Source organism: Salvelinus alpinus, chromosome 2, assembly GCF_045679555.1.
Source record: "Salvelinus alpinus chromosome 2, SLU_Salpinus.1, whole genome shotgun sequence".
NCBI classification, from domain to species: Eukaryota; Metazoa; Chordata; class Actinopteri; order Salmoniformes; family Salmonidae; genus Salvelinus; species Salvelinus alpinus.
The window spans coordinates 113715670-113739341 of record NC_092087.1 but is presented as its reverse complement, the minus strand read 5'-3'; the positions used below and the strand labels follow the sequence as shown (position 1 = coordinate 113739341).

At 44.4% G+C, this 23672-nt stretch overlaps 2 protein-coding genes and 1 pseudogene across 2 annotated transcripts in view; 1 reads left to right on the top strand and 2 right to left on the bottom strand.

Moving 5' to 3' along the window:
* LOC139547821 (zinc finger protein 271-like) overlaps nucleotides 1-23672 on the bottom strand; it is a 145768-nt pseudogene that overhangs the window by 39465 nt on the left and 82631 nt on the right.
* The window catches only part of LOC139548873 (zinc finger protein 180-like), a 241669-nt gene that overhangs the window by 182165 nt on the left and 35832 nt on the right, over nucleotides 1-23672 (top strand). The gene's annotated exons all lie outside the window — the stretch shown is intronic.
* On the bottom strand, nucleotides 1156-17975 carry LOC139552408 (zinc finger protein ZFP2-like). Its single transcript, XM_071364131.1, has 4 exons — nucleotides 17201-17975; nucleotides 16142-16752; nucleotides 11266-11620; nucleotides 1156-3636 (listed from the first exon to the last, which is right to left on the bottom strand). The coding sequence occupies exons 1-4, from the start codon at nucleotides 17760-17762 to the stop codon at nucleotides 3014-3016; spliced, it is 2151 nt and encodes a 716-aa protein (XP_071220232.1). The 5' UTR covers nucleotides 17763-17975; the 3' UTR covers nucleotides 1156-3013.

The following is a 23672-nucleotide window of genomic DNA, read 5'->3' as shown; positions in this document are numbered from 1 at the left end:
AGGATGTATCTCTACCTGAAAATACATTAATGAACTACTTAAATAGTGATTTTGTCAGACAGCAGCTCTACACTTTATTGACTGACTGATCCATTCATCCTTCCATCCCTCCTCAGCCTTCCTCTCCTCTGAAGACCCAGTGAGGGTGGAGCTCAGTCAGAGAGCTGTTGAGGGACTGGTTAGGAAGAACACTTCTACAGCCAGAGAGGTGAGAGGTCACACATGGTTTAGATGGTAAATATTTATGTCCTCTTAGTGGTTCATCACATCAGCTAAAGGGAATATGTTCCATCTGTGTTTATTTACATTAGTGCAAATTGTCCACTGATATTGGAGTAATTTCTCACCCCTTTTGGCTGTATGAAAGTGAATTTCCCCTCAGGTACACACATTTGTTCTTTGCTATTATGAAGGTCATTTGTGTAGAATGTACCTTTCCCCACTCAATGACCCCATCTCTTTATATTGCTTATGCATATTTGGTGGCCTGACTGCATCCAGACTATGTCAAAGGCCCATCCTGGTAGATCTGAACCTAATGCAGCTTGGAGTGATCAGATGACAGAAGTCACATTTAGGTGCCAGGTGTAACTGAGGCCATAGATGCTCCATATCCATTACTTTGAGTGTTTTATATAATATGACTAAATGTGTTTCTGTGTTGCAGGGGCAGTCAAGAAATGGAACAGCAAGGCCACAGAACATGACATAAGCAGAGCTGTGGGAGACCACCTCAAGCCCCTGGTAGAGCCGGGGGTGGTGTTTACCACTCCACCAGCAGAGCTGTGGGAGACCACCTCAAGCCCCTGGTAGAGCCGGGGGTCGTGTTTACCACTCCACCACGCCTTCAGCAGGCTGGAAAAGTGGGATTGATCCATTTGTTTCAGTTTCCAGTAGTTGAATCCTTTGACGTATTGTTGATTTCAAAATGTTTCATTTTCAACAAATGAACTAGGTTGGTTGAAAAGTGATACTAAACGTACATTCCAGCACTATTTTGACATAGTGGAAGATATTCTGAATTCATACTAAGATGAACCTGATAAATTTATATTAATAGATTGAGGACCAAGATATGTGTTGCTTTTGCACATCATGTTCATTGGTTTATTCAAGAGTCTGATTGGTCAGTCATTGGATTAATTTGTTTTGCAATATGTTCAAATCAAGCTTTATTTATACAGCACATTTCAGACATGGATGCAACACAATGGCTTCACAGGAAAAAACATGAAAATAAACTAATATTTAATACACAAACATAAGAGGATAAAAAACAGAATAACTGAAAAACTAAACTTAGTAACAACAACTGGGACCTAAAAGACACCCACCATGAGACCCACTAAATCTGCCCAAGAAGAGGCAAACAAAAGAAAAACCCACAATAAACTTAAAGACAGGAAGCAAACCAAAAAGGTGGAGCAACTAAAGGTGTTGACTCTCCACATCTATCAAGACAACTAGCACTGGGCCAGACACTCTTAAATAGAACCTGGACCAGCTCAGGTGAAACACCTTCCCACTAACTAGATGGACAAGCCAGCACAGGTGTAACACATACTGACTAACGAGGAGACACCAATCAGTGCGCCCTACGTGCTAACGAGCTATACACGCTTAAGTCCAACCTCAAAACATAAATGGAAAAACCAAAGCCTGCAACACCTTCCCCCTTAAGACAACAAATATATCCTATATTTTTGTTGGACAAGTATGCTCACCCCCAACAGAAAACAACTTCCATTTCACATAATTAACTACAATGTTTCTACAATATAAACATGGTGTCTACTGGCCGTCAACAATTAAAAACAAGAAAAAACACATTTCTAAATAATAATATACAATAGTATTATTTTTTTAATCCTTTTTCTTTCAATAGAATCCTAAACTAGCTTCTAGAACTTGGAACGAGCCCCCAAAAAACTTGTCTCCAATATGGAAAAACGCGCAGTCAAAATAAATTGTGATCCATGGCAACGCACTGGCTAAAAGCAAAACTTGTTAACTGCCCACCCATGAGACAATCAGCAACCAACTCCTGCAATATCCGTAGTAACTGTCCACCTTACTTCGGTCTCTCTTTTCAGGGTTCACTCGATAGGCATGTTGTTGGATCGGGCCCAGGCCCCAATGTCATGCATTTGGGTTAGCACATCTGAGAATGAATCCTGATATTCTAAAAGCAGGGCAACAACATCAATATAATCATATCTAAAAGCAGGGCAACATTGTCAATATAATTGTACCCAAAAATGGTCAGCTGGTTGCATAAATAATTATGATTACTAACTGTTAAATAAATTGTAAATATGAAAATCAAAACCAAATGTACACCCCTTTGTTAATATGTATTGGCAATACTTAACTTAATGGTGAGGCATGGAATAATAAAACATGTATCTTTTGTCAGGCTGAATGTTTGAAATATGAGGTTATTTGAGTCATGCTTCTTCAGTAGTGGAATAAAGACAATTAGCATTTGAATGTTGTAAAGAAATACTGGAGTGATGTCAGATTGTTAATAAAATTGATTAGTACAATTTATTATATTGCTTTCATGTGTGTATATACACAAACATCTGCAACAATTATCATATTACATGTATTTTTTTAAACAAGCAGCTTTTTCAACTCGTAGAAAACAGCTGGCTACATTTTGAAGTGCTGCAACTTGATTAAAGTGGGTCACCAACGCAGTAAGTGTAACACAGCTCTTTTTTTGTTAGTCACTTTTTGTTAAATAATACACTTTCAATTCAGAGCCTAGATTTCCCCTGCGGCTAATATCCATATCATGCTGCAATCAATTGAACAGGGCAAACGATAAGGTAGAACATCATTAAAATACCCCTACTACAATGTTAAAACATTCTACATTGTGACATCATTAAAATACTCCTACTACAATGTTAAAACATTCTACATTGTGACATCATTAAAATACTCCTTCTACGATGTTAAAACATTCTACATTGTGACATTATTTCATTGATATCATGAAACAACTTCATGTATGTATTTTCTGATGTTTGATCAGAGATCTTTTATCAGAGTATCTCTTGTCACATTGATCACAGCTATAAGGTTTCTCTCCTGTGTGTGTTCTCTGGTGTAGAGTCAGAGAGCCAGATATAGTAAAACTCATCCCACATTGATCACAACTATGAGGTTTCTCTCCTGTGTGTGTTCTCTGGTGTGAAGTCAGATTGCTTGATGTAGTAAAACTATTCCCACATTGAGCACAGATATAAGGTTTCTCTCCTGTGTGTATTCTCTGGTGTGATGTCAGCTGGCCAGATCTACCAAAACTCTTCCCACATTGACCACATCTATAAAGTTTCTCTCCTGTCTGTGTTCTCTGGTGTAACGTCAGATGGCCAAATCGACTAAAACTCTTCTCACATTGCCCACAGCTATACGATTTCTCTCCTGTGTGTGTTCTCTGATGAATTGTAATGCCTGATGAGGTGAATCTCTTCCCACAGTCAGAGCGGCAGTGAGTTCTCCTCCCTGTGGGTCTCTGCAGGTGTTTCTTGAGGTGTTCTGATCTGGAGAGACTCTTCTCTGCCTCTTCAGCATCATGAGGTTGTTGAGGATTCCCAGAGGATCCACGATAGTCCCGTCTCTCTCCTATGTGAACAACAAAGTCATAGAGATGATTAAAGGCCCACAACAGCGGCAATTCACTGTAAAAGGTGATGCCAACAGCATAGCCATGATGTTGTACAACAATTGATGTCTGTAATGAATGTTACAATTATTTGACAATTGATTTAAAATGAGCAACAAGTCATTTTGTCAAAAATTTCACATTAGTAGTAACATCTAAGATTGTAGACTAGAAATAAGTTATTCATGTTGTTGATACTCTAAGCAGTGTGCCAGACGACTTTTGGTCTCCAATATAGGCCCCTTTCTGTGTTGCTAAAATTGTGGCACGAGGTCGATGCACATGCAATTTGGTTGTAGAAACTCCTCCCTGCTAATGAGAAAACCACTAGTTATGGATGTAGTATATCTGGTAATGAGGAAACCACTAGTTATGGATGTAGTATATCTGGTAATGAGGAAACCACTAGTTATGGATGTAGTATATCTGGTAATGAGGAAACCACTAGTTATGGATGTAGTATATCTGCTAATGAGGAAACCACTAGTTATGGATGTAGTATATCTGGTAATGAGGAAACCACTAGTTAAGGATGTAGTATATGTGGTAATGAGGAAACCACTAGTTATGGATGTAGTATATCTGCTAATGAGGAAACCACTAGTTATGGATGTAGTATATCTGCTAATGAGGAAACCACTAGTTATGGATGTAGTATATCTGGTAATGAGCAAACCGCTAGTTATGGATGTAGTATATCTGGTAATGAGGACACCACTAGTTATGGATGTAGTATATCTGCTAATGAGGAAACCACTAGTTATGGCTGTAGTATATCTGGTAATGAGGAAACCACTAGTTATGGATGTAGTATATCTGGTAATGAGGAAACCACTAGTTATGGATGTAGTATATCTGGTAATGAGGAAACCACTAGTTATGGATGTAGTATAGTAGCCTGGAGCAAAAATGGTGAGCAAAAATTTTTGTTTTTCACAATGTATTCTGAATGTGAATAGGGGAAAACTCATGGGAGTAGCCTCTATTTCCAGGTTGCTTATGAGTGCATTTCACACTACTTTGGATTATAATTGTAAGGCTCGTTTGAATGTCCTGCTTAATATAATGTTTGTGTCATCATCGCAAATCAACCGCTTTGTATTTAAAAAACACTTCAACCAGTAAAATGCTCTTTGTCTTGTCCATCAACCTGACAATGAGGGTTTGTACACTGTTTGCCAAATTGACCCATAACTTCACCTAACAACAGATATACCTGTAATGAACGAAGAAGCACTTGGTTGTTATTGCATGACATACATAGTGTACTCTAGGACCCATAACAACAACATAGACCTACTGTAGGACCCATAACATTACCTAACAATAACATAGACCTACTGTAGGACCCATAACTTCACCTAACAACAACATAGACCTACTGTAGGACCCATAACTTCACCAAACAACAACATAGACCTACTGTAGGACCCATAACTTCACCTAACAACAACATAGACCTACTGTAGGACCCATAACTTCACCTAACAATAACAGACCTACTGTAGGACCCATAACTTCACCTAACAATAACAGACCTACTGTAGGACCCATAACTTCACCTAACAACAACATAGACCTACTGTAGGACCCATAACTTCACCAAACAACAACATAGACCTACTGTAGGACCCATAACTTCACCTAACAACAACATAGACCTACTGTAGGACCCATAACTTCACCTAACAATAACAGACCTACTGTAGGACCCATAACTTCACCTAACAATAACAGACCTACTGTAGGACCCATAACTTCACCTAACAACAACATAGACCTACTGTAGGACCCATAACTTCACCAAACAACAACATAGACCTACTGTAGGACCCATAACTTCACCTAACAACAACATAGACCTACTGTAGGACCCATAACTTCACCTAACAATAACAGACCTACTGTAGGACCCATAACTTCACCTAACAATAACAGACCTACTGTAGGACCCATAACTTCACTTAACAATAACCGACCTACTGTAGGACCCATAACTTCACCTAACAACAAATAAAGGAAAATAGCTCTGTGTCTTGTACAATAGCCTATCCATCAAGGAACAGTTCTCTACACATTATGAGCCAAGTATCTCTGTGTGTAAACAGACTAACGAGACCCTACTGTAAATCAAGCAGACAATAACACATTATAAACATCAATTTGTTAGGGATGTTGGATCCAACGTGGAGCACAGCATAACTGTCTTTACCAGAGTAATGAATGAAGAAGCACTTTGGTTGTTGTTGCATGTCGTGATGTTTGTCATTTGACTGGCATTCAGAAAATGATTTCCTGGATTAGCTGATGATAGTTGAACATGTGACTAACTAAACAGCTACAGTATTAAGAATGATGTGTAATTATTGAAGAACTGCGTTAATGACAGTATCCACTTGGGTGTTGTCAATAAAGTTAAGGTGACTCTCGGTTAGAACCCTTGAATTTAGCAAACTCAAATGATTTGATTTGGAATTTCTGTGCTCATGAAAACTGTTTTCCCAGCATAATATAAGGAAACTAAATGTTACGTAGGTAGAGTGCATTTCAGAGATCTGAATACAAAAAACTGTACTAACAGGACAATAACCTAAACCACAAGGCCAAATCGACGCTGGAGGACCTTACCAAGATGACATTGAATGTTCCTGAGTGGCCTAGTTACAGTTTGGACTTAAATCGTCTTTAAAATCTATGGAAAGACTTGAAAATGGCTTTCTAGCAATGATCAACAACCAACTTGACAGAACAGGAAGGATTTTAAAAAGAATAATGAATATTCACATGAAGATCAGTCTCCTATTGGATGACATCACGACTTCCCATCAAGCCAACTCCTCGAAGGCCTTACTATGACATCACTCACTCCTTCTAGTTTGCAGTTGTCTAAAAAAACACTATTTTGCTCAAAACATTTATTTGTTTCTCTTTAGTGTGTTTATACTTTATACTATACTGTATTTTTATATCACTTTTCAACAGGAAAAGTTAAAATCACTGGAGGACGTCATGAACAATTCCTACATTTTTTATTTTTCAACTTTATTTAACCAGGTAGGCCAGTTGAGAACAAGTTCTCATTTACAACTGTGACCTGGCCAAGATAAAGCAAAGCAGTGCGACAAAAACAACAGAATTACACATGGAATAACATGTGGGATAAACAAAAGTACAGTCAATAACACAATAGAAAAATCTATATACAGTGTTAAGTTAAAAATCACTGGAGGACGTCATGAACAATACAGTGTGTGCAAATGGAGTACAGAGGCAATAAAGGCAATAAGGCAATAAATAGGCCGTAGTAGCAAAGTAATTACAATTTAGCTGTGTACAGCTGCAACGATCGGTAAGCTGCTCAGATAGCTGATGCTTAAAGTTAGTGAGGGAGATATATGTCTCCAACTTCAGCGATTTTTGCAATTTGATCCAGTCATTGGCAGCAGAGAACTGGAAGGAAAGGTGGCCAAAGTAGGTGTTGGCTTTGGGGATGACCAAGCATCTTACAGACTAGTTATCCTGGGATCTTACATTACTCTGAGACTAGTTATCCTGGGATCTTACATGACTCTGAGACTAGTTATGCTGGGATCTTACATGACTCTGAGACTAGTTATCCTGGGATCTTACATGACTCTGAGACTAGTTATCCTGGGTTCTTACATTACTCTGAGACTAGTTATCCTGGGATCGTACATTACTCTGAGACTAGTTATCCTGGGATCTTACATGACTCAGACTAGTTATCCTGGGATCTTACATTACTCTGAGACTAGTTATCCTGGGATCTTACATTACTCTGAGACTAGTTATCCTGGGATCTTACATTACTCTGAGACTAGTTATCCTGGGATCTTACATGACTCTGAGACTAGTTATCCTGGGTTCTTACATTACTCTGAGACTAGTTATCCTGGGATCGTACATTACTCTGAGACTAGTTATCCTGGGATCGTACATTACTCTGAGACTAGTTATCCTGGGATCTTACATGACTCTGAGACTAGTTATCCTGGGATCTTACATTACTCTGAGACTAGTTATCCTGGGATCTTACATGACTCTGAGACTAGTTATCCTGGGATCTTACATTACTCTGAGACTAGTTATCCTGGGATCTTACATTACTCTGAGACTAGTTATCCTGGGTTCTTACATGACTCTGAGACTAGTTATCCTGGGTTCTTACATTACTCTGAGACTAGTTATCCTGGGATCGTACATTACTCTGAGACTAGTTATCCTGGGATCGTACATTACTCTGAGACTAGTTATCCTGGGATCTTACATGACTCTGAGACTAGTTATCCTGGGATCTTACATTAATTTGAGACTAGTTATCCTGGGATCTTACATGACTCTGAGACTAGTTATCCTGGGATCTTACATTACTCTGAGACTAGTTATCCTGGGATCTTACATTACTCTGAGACTAGTTATCCTGGGTTCTTACATTACTCTGAGACTAGTTATCCTGGGATCTTACATTACTCTGAGACTAGTTATCCTGGGTTCTTACATTACTCTGAGACTAGTTATCCTGGGATCGTACATTACTCTGAGACTAGTTATCCTGGGGAATAGTTTCAATACATTTGCAAAAAACCTAAACCTGTTTTTGCTTTGGCATTATGGGGTATTGTGATGTCATTATGGTGTATTGTGATGTCATTATGGGGTATTGTGATGTCATTATGGGGTATTGTGAAACATTTTAGAATAAAGGGATGCACCGATATTACATTTTTGGATAATACCGATATCTAATATTTTCCTTGCTCCAAAAAACGATACCGATAACCGGTATTTAAAATTTTAGAGGCCTTTTAAGCATTCTAGTACAGCATTCTAATAGTTAACACACACACGGATGCAGCGGTCTAAGCCACTGCATCTCAGTGCAAGAGGTGTCACTACAGTCCCTGGTTCGAATCCAGGCTGTATCACATCCGGCCGTGATTGGGAGTCCCACAGTAGTTGTCTGTTATTGGTGTAGAGAGGACGACAAAGGAGAGGGATTCCACATGTGGATAGGAAGATACAAATTATCATTATTACTGGAAAAATTCATTTAAATTCCAGGAATTTTATAACTTTAGCTTTCTAGGTCAGTAGGTTACAGTAGGTTGTAACTCTAGGTCATGCCAGTAGGCTACAGTAGGTTGTATCTCTCTAGGTCATGCCAGTAGGCTACAGTAGGTTGTATCTCTCTAGGTCATGCCAGTAGGTTACAGTAGGTTGTATCTCTCTAGGTCATGCCAGTAGGTTACAGTAGGTTGTATCTCTCTAGGTCATGCCAGTAGATTACAGTAGGTTGTAACTCTCTAGGTCATGCCAGTAGGTTACAGTAGGTTGTAACTCTCTAGGTCATGCCAGTAGGCCACAGTAGGTTGTAACTCTTTAGGTCATGCCAGTAGATTACAGTAGGTTGTAACTCTCTAGGTCATGCCAGTAGGCTACAGTAAGTTGTAACTCTCTAGGTCATGCCAGTAGGTTACAGTAGGTTGTATATCTCTAGGTCATGCCAGTAGGCTACAGTAGGTTGTAACTCTCTAGGTCATGCCAGTAGGTTACAGTAGGTTGTAACTCTCTAGGTCATGCCAGTAGGCTACAGTAGGTTGTAACTCTCTAGGTCATGCCAGTAGGTTACAGTAGGTTGTAACTCTCTAGGTCATGCCAGTAGGTTACAGTAGGTTGTATCTCTCTAGGTCATGCCAGTAGGTTACAGTAGGTTGTATATCTCTAGGTCATGCCAGTAGGCTACAGTAGGTTGTAACTCTCTAGGTCATGCCAGTAGGTTACAGTAGGTTGTAACTCTCTAGGTCATGCCAGTAGGCTACAGTAGGTTGTAACTCTCTAGGTCATGCCAGTAGGTTACAGTAGGTTGTATCTCTCTAGGTCATGCCAGTAGGCTACAGTAGGTTGTATCTCTCTAGGTCATGCCAGTAGGCTACAGTAGGTTGTAACTCTCTAGGTCATGCCAGTAGGCTACAGTAGGTTGTAACTCTCTAGGTCATGCCAGTAGATTACAGTAGGTTGTAACTCTCTAGGTCATGTCAGTAGGTTACAGTAGGTTGTATCCCTCTAGGTCATGCCAGTAGGTTACAGTAGGTTGTATCTCTCTAGGTCATGCCAGTAGGCTACAGTAGGTTGTAACTCTCTAGGTCATGCCAGTAGGTTACAGTAGGTTGTAACTCTCTAGGTCATGCCAGTAGGCTACAGTAGGTTGTAACTCTCTAGGTCATGCCAGTAGGTTACAGTAGGTTGTAACTCTCTAGGTCATGCCAGTAGGCTACAGTAGGTTGTAACTCTCTAGGTCATGCCAGTAGGCTACAGTAGGTTGTAACTCTCTAGGTCATGCCAGTAGGCTACAGTAGGTTGTATCTCTCTAGGTCATGCCAGTAGGTTACAGTAGGTTGTATCTCTCTAGGTCATGCCAGTAGGTTACAGTAGGTTGTAACTCTCTAGGTCATGCCAGTAGGCTACAGTAGGTTGTAACTCTCTAGGTCATGCCAGTAGGCTACAGTAGGTTGTAACTCTCTAGGTCATGCCAGTAGGCTACAGTAGGTTGTATCTCTCTAGGTCATGCCAGTAGGTTACAGTAGGTTGTATCTCTCTAGGTCATGCCAGTAGGTTACAGTAGGTTGTATCTCTCTAGGTCATGCCAGTAGGCTACAGTAGGTTGTAACTCTCTAGGTCATGCCAGTAGGTTACAGTAGGTTGTATCTCTCTAGGTCATGCCAGTAGGCTACAGTAGGTTGTAACTCTCTAGGTCATGCCAGTAGGTTACAGTAGGTTGTATCTCTCTAGGTCATGCCAGTAGGCTACAGTAGGTTGTAACTCTCTAGGTCATGCCAGTAGGCTACAGTAGGTTGTAACTCTCTAGGTCATGCCAGTAGGCTACAGTAGGTTGTGTCTCTCTAGGTCATGCCAGTAGGTTACAGTAGGTTGTATCTCTCTAGGTCATGCCAGTAGGTTACAGTCTGGTAATGCTTAAGTTGTTATGTGGACACGTGACATACGGACAACTTTAATAAAAACACTATAGGAGTTGTCTCCAGATCGCTATGCATATTCATGCTAGTAGCTTAGCATCTCTCTCCATTGAATACAGGCGGTTGAAGACAACAACCCTCATAGAATATAAACAATGGATTACAATAATAAGAGGAATCCACCAATCCAAAGAAAGGATAGGCGGGAGCTAGACAACCCGCAGTGAAGCTTTGTGGACAATGACTCGCCTTGTTAGGGCGGAGAGACATCTTGTCAGTATATCCATAATATTTGGTGTAGCCAACCCAACTCTCACATGGCACTATTGGGGGGCACGGTGTGTAGTAAAACATCACTACATGAAAATCACTACATGCAGTGCCCCCCAGTCTGCGGTCAGCAGATAGACCCTTCTCAAATATATATGTTAAGTCACTTTTTGGAAACGGAACGGAGAAAACAAGGGGTAGCTTGTTCTCTACGTCGTCTGATTCTAGACATATCAGTCATCATCCTGGGCCCTCCGTTGAAGAGGTATTGACGAGCCAACTCCGAATATCCAAAGTTAAAAACACATTTAAGGCGGTACTTACTGGTGTTAATCAGATCTCCTATCTCCACCTCTTCATCTTTCAATGTGACAGTAATCTCCCTTTCCTTCTTCACTCCAAAAACTGCATCCTCCTCTTTCTCTTCCTCCTCTTCTTTTACTGTAACATCTTCCTCCTCTTTCACTCTTAACGCGTCTCCCTCTTCTTTCACTGAAACGTCTTTCTCTTCTTCTTTCACTGTAACAGCCTCACCCTCTACTTCTTGTTTTACTGTGACATCCTCTTCTTCCTTCTCCTCTTTCACGACAATGTTCAGCCCCAGAGCTTCTTTCTCCGTCCAGCAGATCACCTCTTCTTTAACAAGAGGGGAGAAGTTTAGGGAGCTCATGTTGAGGGATGTTAGCTAGCTAGCTATCATTAGCGACTAGGCTAGTGCTAACTTAACCAGCCAGCTACTATAGCTGACTAATACAAAATAACGTAATATTATATTAAATAGGTTAACAAGTAGATACGACAGAAGTGTGTCTAACACACAGTAGCTAATATACACCGAAAGAGTATAAATAGCTTGAATCTTTCGGCTATGTTGGCTAGCAAGCTACCGAGGTGGTTGACGAGCTGTTTATGAAGAACCGTCCACTAGATTATACGTCACGCTGGCAGCGTCGCCTGAAAGACGCACATGGCCGTCTGCTGACTGGAGGGGAAACGCAGTTGAGGATCATATTTTATTTTCAGACAAAGATTATTTTAAATGGATATAATTAAATAATACTATTATATTGAGACATACAAAGACAGGAATGTGTTGATTGATTAGTGCGAATATTTTTTTTTTACCACAGCATATTTAAGGCAGTTTCATTAAGTTATACTACATCTAAATTAGCAGCTAGCTACTGTAGGTCCATACTGCTCCTACATGGTGTAACAATACATCATGTAGATGTATATAATGAACAGACTAGGTCTATACTGCTCCTACATGGTGTAACAATACATAATGTAGATGTATATAATGAACAGACTAGGTCTATACTGCTCCTACATGGTGTAACAATACATAATGTAGATGTATATAATGAACAGACTAGGTCTATACTGCTCCTACATGGTGTAACAATACATGTAGATGTATATAATGAACAGACTAGGTCTATACTGCTCCTACATGGTGTAACAATACATAATGTAGATGTATATAATGAACAGACTAGGTCTATACTGCTCCTACATGGTGTAACAATACATCATATAGATGTATATAATGAACAGACTAGGTCCATACTGCTCCTACATGGTGTAACAATATTTTAAAATTAAAATAATAAATAAATAAATAAACAATAAAAAATGATAGTTGGAAGTGTTGGGAGTGTTGAGTGTGTTGATATAACGGTAATATTGTCAAAATCCCACTTTTAACAACCATCAGAATTGGTTGAAAAAAGGTTATGCCCGAGTGGCCCAGCGATCTAAGGTACTAGATCACAGTGTTAGAGGTGTCACTATAGACCCGAGTGGTTTAGCAGTCTAAGGTACTAGATCACAGTGTTAGAAGTGTCACTATAGACCCGAGTGGTGCAGCAGTCTAAGGTACTAGATCACAGTGTTAGAGGTGTCACTATAGACCCGAGTGGTGCAGCAGTCTAAGGTACTAGATCACAGTGCTAGAGGTTTCACTATAGACCCGAGTGGTGCAGCAGTCTAAGGTACTGTATCACAGTGTTAGAGGTGTCACTATAGACCCGAGTGGTGCAGCAGTCTAAGGTACTAGATCACAGTGTTAGAGGTGTCACTATAGACCCGAGTGGTGCAGCAGTCTAAGGTACTAGATCACAGTGTTAGAGGCGTCACTATAGACCAGAGTGGTGCAGCAGTCTAAGGTACTAGATCACAGTGTTAGAGGCGTCACTATAGACCCGAGTGGTGCAGCGGTCTAAGGTACTAGATCACAGTGTTAGACGTGTCACTATAGACCCGAGTGGTGCAGCGGTCTAAGGTACTGGTCCCGTGTGGCTCAGTTGGTAGAGCATGGCGCTTGCAACGCCAGGGTTGTGGGTTCATTCCCCACGGGGGGACCAGGATGAATATGTATGAACTTTCCAATTTGTAAGTTGCTCTGGATAAGAGCGTCTGCTAAATGACTTAAATGTAAATGTACTGCATGGCAGTGTTAGAGGCGACACTAGAGGCGTCACCCGGGTTCGATCCCGGGCTGTACCACAACCTGCCGTGATCGGGAGTTCCATAGGGCGGCACACAATTGGCCAAGCGTCGCCCGGTGTTTCCAACTACACATTGGTGCAGCTGGCTTCCGGGTTAAGCGGGAGGGTGTTAAGAAGCGTGGTTTGACGGGTCATGTTTCAGAGGACGCATGACTCGACCTTCGCCTCCTGAGCCCATTGGGGAGTTGCAGCGATGAGATGGCAAATGATTAAAACAATTTTTTAAATGACAACAAAGGTTGCATCCCAACGTGACAATAAACAGTAGGCAAAGTGACCATGTCAGGAAAAATGAATTCTACCATTTTACCCTCCATTTGCAACAATGACCACCATCACTGTCTTTCCTTCGTGGATCTCCTGCATGTTTACATATCTGGCATTACTCATCTCATATGTATATACTGTATTCTATCCTATTCTACTGTATCTTAGTCTATGTATTACTCATCTCATATGTATATACTGTATTCATATGTATATACTGTATTCTATTCATTAACAAATACTAAGAGGGACCAAGAGTCTTTTGATTGGTCAGTCATTGGGTTCATTTGTTGAAATCAAATCAAGCTTTATTTATACAGCACATTTCAGACATGGATGCAACACAATGGCTTCACAAGAAAAAACAAATAAAAAAATGAAATATTTAGTACACAACAAACAGAAGACTAACAACTGAAAGACTAATGAGCAGCCTAAGGAAATGCCATTGATTAAAATATTAATTGGATGCAATGCAAAATTCAAGGTATTTTTTTTTTAGGAGGGGTTCATCTCTCCCTGGTACCATATAGAACAGAAACAGTAACTCATGCCCTGGAATGTGGTCTCTTTAGGTTTTAATCACCCAAAAGACATTGTAAATCTCCTGTCAGTGTTTTCTCCCAGAGGCCCATCCTCAGTAGAACACACAGACACAATAGTTCTAAGAACCCTCTATTCTGTTGCATAAAACAACCAGTTGATGCAATGAAAGTATTATAACATAATGTTGCAGTTTTGCTCTCAGTGTCCACTGAAAGTTGACTAGTAACAACAACTGGGACCTAAAAGACACCCACCATGAGACCCACTAAATCTGCCCAAGAAGAGGCAAACAAAAGAAAAAACCCACACCAAACTTAAAGACAGGAAGCAATCCAAAAAGGTGGAGCAACTAAAGGTGTTGACTCTCCACATCTATCAAGACAACTGGAGCACTGGGCCAGACACTCTTAAATAGAACCTGGACCAGCTCAGGTGAAACACCTTCCCACTAACAAGATGGACAAGCCAGCACAGGTGTAACACATACTGACTAACGAGGTGACACCAATCAGTGCGTCCTACGTGCTAACGAGCTAGACGTGATAAAGTTCAACCTCAAAACATAAATGGAAAAACCAAAGCCTGTAACACCTTCCACCTTAAGACAAATATATCCTATATTTCTGTTGAACAAGTTTGCTCACCACCAACAGAAAACTTTTTTCTGTTGAAATATTTTTCCCCTTCCCCTTCTAGAACTCTCTCCCCCTTGGAACAAAATAAATTGTGATCCCTGGCAACGCACTGGCTAAACGCAAAACTTGCTGACTGCCCACCCTTGAGACAATCAGCAACCAACACCTGCAATATCCGTAGTAACTTTCCACCTTGCTTCTCTCTCTTTTCAGGGTTCAGTCGATAGGCATGTTGTTGGATCGGGGCCCAGTCCCCAATGTCATGCATTTGGGTTGGCACATCTGAGAATGAATCCTGCTATTCTAAAAGAAGGGTAACAACATCAATATAATTATATCTAAAAGCGGGGCAACATTGTCAATATAAATGTACCCAGAAATGGTCTGCTGGTTACAGAAATAATTATCATTACTAACTGTTACATAAATTGTAAATATGAAAATCAAAACCAAATGTTCACCCCTTTGTTAATATGTATTGGCAATAATTAACTTAATGGTGAGGCATGGAATAATAAAACATATCTTTTGTCAGGCTAAATGTTTGAATTATGAGGTGATTTGAGTCATGCTTCTTCAGTAGTGGAATAAAGACAATTAGCATTTGAATGTTGTCAAGAAATACTGGAGTGATGTCAGATTGTTAATAAAATTGATTGTAGACCAATTTATTATACTGCTTTCATGTGTGTATATACACAAACATCTGCAACGATTATCATATTACATGTATTTTTTTAAAACAAGCATCTTTTTTTAACTTGTAGAAAACAGCTAGCTACATTTAGAAGTGCTGCATTTTGATTAAAGTGAGTCACCAACAAAGTAAGTGTAACACAGCCCTTTTTTTGTTAGTCACTTTTTGTTAAATAATACTCTTTCAATTCAGAGCCTGGATTTTCCCCTGAGGCTAATATCCATATCATGCTGCAATCAATTGAACAGAGCAAAGGATAAGGTAAAATATAATTAAAATACTCCTACTACAATGTTAAAACATTCTACATTGTGACGACATTAAAATACTCCTACTACAATGTTAAAACATTCTACATTGTGACATCATTAAAATACTCCTACTACAATGTTAAAACATTCTACATTGTGACATCATTAAAATACTCCTACTACAATGTTAAAACATTCTACATTGTGACATCATTAAAATACTCCTACTACAATGTTAAAACATTCTACATTGTGACATTATTTCATTGATATCATGAAACAACGTCTTCATGTATGCATTTTCTGATGTTTGATCAGAGATCTTTTATCAGAGTATCTCTTGTCACATTGATCACAGCTATGAGGTTTCTCTCCTGTGTGTGTTCTCTGGTGTGAAGTCAGCTGGCTAGATGTAGGAAAACTCTTCTCACAATGATTACAACTATAAGATTTATCTCCTGTGTGTGTTCTCTGGTGTATAGTCAGAGAGTTAGATGTAGTAAAACTCTTCCCACATTGATCACAGCTAAAAGGTTTCTCTCCTGTGTGTGTTCTCTGGTGTATAGTCAGAGAGTTAGATGTAGTAAAACTCTTCCCACATTGATCACAGCTAAAAGGTTTCTCTCCTGTGTGTGTTCTCTGGTGTATAGTCAGAGAGTTAGATGTAGTAAAATTCTTCTCACAATGATTACAACTAAAAGGTTTCTCTCCTGTGTGTGTTCTCTGGTGTATTTTAAGTTCTGATGAAGATGTGCAACCTTTCCCACAGTCAGAGCAGCAGTGAGATTTCTTCCCTGTGGTTCTCTGCTGGTTTTTCGACGTGGAGAGACTCTTCTCTGCCTCGTCAGCATCATGAGGTTGTTGAGGCTCCCCAGAGGATCCACGATAGTCACGTCTCTCTCCTGTGTGAACAACAAGTCAGACAGATGGTTTAAGGCCCACAACAGCAGAAATCCACTGTAAAAGGTGATGTGTAGCCATGATGTTGTACAAACAATGACGTCTGTAATGAATGTTCATTATTTGACATTTGTCTTAAGATTGTCAAGTGAACAACAATAGTCATATAACGTGTAAGGTAACTTATTTGAAAAGTCATTACTTCATTACATTGCTCAACATTTGTCATAATTATTTAAAGCAGTTCATTTGTATCCGCTCTCTCGTTGGACTTCGGCCGCATATTTTCCCCCATTTTCGTCAAATCTGAAAACGTTAAAGCCACGCACATTTCCTGAAGAATTGCAAAAAGTCACAATAAGGATGTAGCAATTGCATATGTCCCCTATAAAACCAAAATCAGTTCAACAACTGCAGAGTTTGTGCCTTTGTTTTTAAGACAGTACTTACTAGTGTTAATCAGGGCCCGTTCATCGTTAGAACCATTGGATGCCTTAACATGCCTTTGGGAAACCGAGCCCAGATATCCAGTTTCCTCATCTTCATCCTCCCCTTCCTCCAATGTGACAGTCATCTCCCCCTCCTCCTCTTTCACTCCAAAAACAGATTCTTCCTCTTTCTCCTCTTCTTTCACTGTAACATCCTCCTCCTCTTTCACTCTGAACGCATCTCCCTCTTCTTTCACTCTGAACGCATCTTCCTCCTCTTTCACTCTGAACGCATCTTCCTCTTCTATCACTGAAACGTCTTTCTCTTCTTCTTTCACTGTAACATCCTCCTCCTCTTCTATCAATGAAACGTCTTTCTCTTCTTCTTTCACTGTAACATCCTCCTCCTCTTCTTTCACTGAAACGTCTTTCTCTTCTTCTTTCACTGTAACAGCCTCACCGTCTACCTGTTTTTGTATTTTGACATCCTCTTCCTCCTCTTTCACGACAATGTTTAGCCACATAACCTCTTTCTTCGTCCAGCAGATCTCCTCTTCTTTAGGAGAGTAGCTTAGTGACCGCATGGTCGGGGATGTTAGCTAGCTAGGCTAATGCTAACTTAACCAGCCCGCTAACTGACTAATAACAACACCGTAAATATGAAATTAAAACGGATAACTAACTAGACGATAGAAGTGGGTTTAAAACACAGTGGCTAATATACACTAAAGCGTCTAAAGAGCTTTATTGGTTCGGCTATTTTGGCTAGCAAGCTACCGAGGCGTCTGACTGACTGTTGTTGCTGTTGAAAGAAGCGTTCCGTCCACTAGATTATACGTCACACTAACAGCATTGCCTTAAAGTCGCAGACCGCCATCTGCTGACTGGAGTGGGTAACGCAGTTGAGTAAAACGTATATTTTATTTTCAGACAAAAAATGAAAGGATAGGAATCAGGGACGTCGCTAGAACTAAAATATTGTAATGACCTGACTAGATCATAAATGAACAATTGTCCAGACAGAGGCTTGAGTTTGCGAATTGACGGTTTATTAAACCAACTTTACACAGGCTACTGTTTGGGCCGTAGCACACGCCAAATAGATGACAGATAACCCACAAGCCAATCGTGACCTTCTCTTGTGAAGCCCAGACGTAAGAGAGAGAGAACAAAGGCTGAACCTGGTCTTAACTTCCAATGCTCCAACCCCTGCCCAACCCCCCTCCACGCCACTCTGCCAACCACCAGGATGCCCGGCATCAGAACATTCCAGGCATTCCCGTGATTGGCAGATAGCAGGTTGATTGACATGTCGGACCCCGCGAACACTGGGTACTGGTCAGTACAACACAACCACCTCCTAGCCTAACACATAACACACAGCTGTCTGTGCGGGTCGCTACACAGCCCCCCCACCACAAAGTCCCTCGTCCCCGAGGGAACAAACAAAGTCTCTGAAGCGACCCGGAGGTCTCCTTTGCCTGCGTGGCCGTGATGGTCGCAGAGTGTCCCTCTGGGAACCAGGGGATGAAGGCAGGGATATGGGGGACAAGGAAGCGGGAACGGGTAATACAGTCCGTGGCTCTGGGGAACCACGCGGTGACACAGGGGGGGAGACAGGGGGAGTGGGCTGTCTGGAGCCTTGTCTGCGGCACCTGGGGGTGGGTGCCTGGAGAATGTCATTGCCAGAGAGGGGAATTGTGGGGGTTCCTGGGGTTTGGGGAGAAGAGGCCCCTCTGTATGGGGCTAACCTGTCCCGGTGCAGTGCCACCTTTCTCCCCCTGGGAGGAAGCTGCACCCGGTACACAACCTCCCCTACCCTCTCCAGGACACTGCAGGGTCCCACCCAGTGACTGTCCAACTTGGGGCATCTGCATTTTTTCCTTAGGGGGCTGTAGACCCAGACCAGCTCCCCAGCCACAAAGTGCCTTCCCCGGGTGTGCACGTCATAGTTCCTTTTCTGCCTCACACCTGCATTCACCAGCTGCTCTCTGGCGAAGGTGTGGGCTGTCTCCAGGCGGTCCTGGAGTCTCCGGGCATACTCCGGCCCCGGAGGAACATGAGGGCTATCCAGGGGCCGACCAAACGCCATCTCCGCAGGGGTGCGGATCTCTCTCCCCAGCATGAGGAGGGCAGGCGTGCAGGAGGTGGAGTCTTGGACAGCGGAGCGGCATGCCATGAGGACCATAGGCAGGTGCTTGTCCCAGTCACGCTGGTGTTTGGAAGAGACGATGGCCAGCTGCTGTCCAAGCGTTTTGTTGAAGCGCTCCACAAGGCCATCACTTTGAGGATGGAGAGGAGTAGTGCGGGTCTTGTGCATACCCAGCCTCTCACACATGGTGGCGAACACACGGGACTCAAAGTTTCTGCCTTGGTCGCTGTGGATGGACTCTGCAGCTCCAAACCTGCTGAACATCCCCGCTGTCAGGGCGTCGACGATGGTCTCTGCCTCCTGGTCAGGCAGAGCATAGGCCTCGGGCCATTTTGTGAAATAGTCCATGGCCGTGAGCACCCAGCGGTTTCCACTGTCTGTGGTGGGGAACGGCCCAACTACATCCACTCCCACCCTCTCCATGGGAGCCCCCACTGGGAACTGTTGGAGCTGAGCATGAGAGCGGCCTGGGGGGCCCTTTCTCGCTGTGCAGTTGTCACAGCGGCGACAAAAGTCCTCCACATCCCTCTTGTGCTGCCCCCAGTAGAAGCCCTGACGGAGACGGCGCAGTGTTTTTGTGACCCCAAAGTGTCCAGTCCCCACACCCCCATGAGTACTCTGGAGCACAGCCTCCCGCAATGCTTTTGGGACCACCACCTGCCACCTCTCCTCTCCCGTAGCTGACTCCTTCCATGCCCGCTGTAGCACGCCATCAGCCAGCCGCAGTCTCTCAAACTTCGACCACAACCCTTTGGTCGCGAGTGAGAGCGCTGTCACCTCTTCCCATGGTGGCCTCACCTGCGCCTCTACCCACTGTAGCACTGGCTGTAGGTCTGTGTCCCGTCCCTGCTGCTGCCGCCATTCAGAAACGTCGACAGTCTGCAGCTCACAGCAGACAGGCCCGCTCGCCCGACACACTGTGGCACAGACACCCTCCTCTGCACGCAGCTCTCTCTCCCGTCCCTCTCTCCGTTCACAGTGGCGGCAGCCGTCTGCAGTACAGGGCCGACGGGACATGGCGTCGGCGTTGGAGTGGCGTGCCCCTGCCCTGTGCACCACCGTGAAGTCATACGGCTGAAGCTCCTCCAACCAGCGTGCCACCTGCCCCTCTGGCTCTCTGAAAGACATGAGCCACTGGAGAGCAGAGTGGTCAGTCCTTACAGTAAAGGGCAGACCACCCAGGTAGTACTTGAAGTGTTTGACGGAAGCCACAACAGCCAAGAGCTCCCGCCGGGTGACACAGTAGCGGCGCTCATGTTTGTCAAATGTTTTGCTGAAGTACGCCACCACTCTCTCCCCCTCTGGCCCCACCTGGGCCAGCACCCCACCCATGCCCACGTTGCTCGCGTCTGTGTCCAGGATAAAGGGCAAGGTGAGGTCAGGGGGGGCTGAGCACGGGGGCCTCGATCAGTGCACGTTTGAGGGTGTTGAACGCCTCCTCACACTCCACTGTCCAAGTGAAAGCCTTGTCCTTCGGCAGCAGGCGGTTCAGTGGAGCAGCAACGCTTGAGAAGCCCCGTACAAACCTCCTGTAGTACGAGGCCAGGCCCAGGAAGCTCTTCAGCTGACGCTGGTCGGTGGGGGTGGGCCAGTCTCTGACAGCCCCTACCTTGTCCTCCATGGTGCTGATCCCCTCCTTCCCCACTCGGTGGCCCAAGAAGGACACCTCTCTCCTCATGAAGTGGCACTTCTCGGGGTGGAGCTTCAGACCTGCGGCAGCCACCCTCTCCAGCACACGCCGTAGCGCCCCCAGGGCTGACTGGAAGGAGCTGCCATGGGCCAGGATGTCATCGAGGTATACCAGACACTGCTGTCGGGGGATGCCATCCAGCACCCTGTCCATCAAACGCTCAAAAGTAGCTGGAGCGTTGCACAGGCCAAAGCACAGGACCTTGAACTGTCAGTGTCCTCTGTTAGTGGAGAACGCAGTTTTGGCTCTGGCCTCTGGGGAGAGGGGCACCTGCCAGTAGCCACTGCGGAGGTCTAGTGAGGAGAACCAGGAGGACCCCCTAACCAGGTCCAGCGACTCATCGATACGTGGTATGGGGTATGAGTCCTTCCTGGTTACCTCATTCAGCCGCCTGTAGTCCGCACAGAACCTCAGCTTGCCCCCCTTCTTCGGAACCATGACGACTGGCGCCGCCCAGGGGCTGTCTGAGGGCTCAATGAAGTCTGCCCGCTGCATCTCCAACACAGCCTTGTCTGCCGCCTCCTGGCGTGCCAGCGGGATACGGCGGGGACGCATCTTGATGGGTCGAGCATCACCTGTGTCGATCTCATGCTGCACCAGATGAGTCTGACCCACCTCTTCCTCACTCAACGCAAAGCTGTCTCTGAATTCAAACAGCAACTGCCACAACCGTTCCTGCTGCTCGGGGTCAAGACCAACACAGTTCCTCCCCCATATCTCCCTCACTGCAGACAGTGTCCTCTCCTCTCCCATCTGGGGTAGCTGGGCTGGGGGGGTGCGGCCCGGGCTCACAGAGGGCTGTGTCATGGAGGTAGCTGGGGGAATGTAACACACCGCCGTAGGTGACAGGGGGACTGGGGAAAAGTCACACACAGCTGTGGGGGAGGGGGCGCAGCCATGAGTCTCTGCTGCTTTAACTGTTGGAGTAAAGGGTTTGTTGGGTTGAGTGAATGTGACATTAGGGGGGGCCATGGTGACTTCCGTCCCTCCCTGGAAGCTCAGTGTGCCCCTATTTAGGTCTAACTGGCAGCCTGTGCTCCTAAGAAAGTCCAACCCCAGGATACAAGGGTCCTGCACAGCCGCCACCCACACAGGATGACGCACAGTCCTGCCCCCTACTGTCAGAGTCATTATTCCCTTCCCTTTCATGGGTGCCAGCTCACCTGTGACTGTGCGGAGCTGCACAGTTGTAGGCTCACACTGAGTCCAACCTGGCACAATATCTGGCCTCACCAGGGTTACTGTGGACCCAGTGTCCACCAGGGCGGAGCAGGGCACCCCCTCCACAGTGACAGGGACATGACAAAAGTCCCCAACACAGGTCCGGCCCACCACAACAACAGGCTCCATCCGCTTGCCCTCGTCTGCTTCTGGGGGAAGTGGAGCCTTGCTTCCCCGTCTGTGCCGGTGGGCTCCTCCTGAAGATGATGGTGGTTGGGATAGAAAGCCAGGGGTCCGCACTACCCGGTCTATGCGGACCCCGAGCCGTTTCCCTGAGCTCTGGGGGACATGGGGCAATCTCGGCGCAGATGGCCTGGCTGGCCACAACCCCAGCAGACCCTGGGACCAGGGCGTGTGTTTCGTGCCGCCTGTAGCGACACAGCACGAATGAGTTTTGTCATTTCGGCCACCCAAGCAGGCTTTTCCGGCTCCGGGCTGCTCTGCCCCCCAGCTCGCACAGAGGGTGTGTCTCCCTGCACCCCCACCAAAGCCCCAGCTGAAGCCCCAGCCCACACCAGCTCCCTCTCCAAAGCCATCTCCAAGGCTGTCTGCAATGACTCAGGATGAGCCAGCTGGGTCTGTATGCGCAGCTCCGTAGGAGAGAGCGCCTGTATGAACTGGTCCCGTGCTAGCTCGCTCTGCACGGAGGGGGGCATGTGAGCATATGCCCGCCGAGAGAGGCTCTCAATGTCATTAGCTAGCACCCGTAGAGGCTCTCCAGGCTGCCTGCGTCTATTACTCAGTTCGGAGCGCAGTAGCCCGGGCTGTACACACTGTCCATAGCGCCTCCTCAGTGCGCCCACTAAAGCACCATAATCATGCCTGTCCTCGGGGCTAATCAATATCAAACAGGCCAGAGCTTCATCCGTGAGGCATAAAGCCAACTGCAGTGCCCTTTCTTCATCCGACCACCCCCTAAAATGAGCTAACAGTTCAAACTGAGCATGAAAAGCTTCCCAATCCGCCTTACCGGAATACTTCGGGGTCTTAACAGATACGGACGCAGCCGGGAACTGGGCGCCGCCATGTTTGTTTACATCCTGAGCCCCAGATTCCTCGTCACGCCGCGTCGACGTCACCACTTCGGTCCGCCCACCAGAATCCGCGCGAAATACAGTCGACGAAGCACTCATGCCCGCTTCAGCCGCCATCGCTCTAACGTCCTCCCTCAAGCGGCCTCTGGGCTCCGACGCCCTGGCGATCTCCTCAGACAGAACCCCCGACGTCCATTCACACGCACCTCCTTGGCCATAATCGTCCCCTACCTCCACCTTCACTTTCGGATTCCCTCGAAGCATTTTCAATCCCCGTTCTCACCTACGGTAGCTAGCCACATAAGTCAGCTAGCTAGCTGGCTAACTTGTATCAACGTTTTTACTTCTGACACCAATGTAATGACCTGACTAGATCATAAATGAACAATTGTCCAGA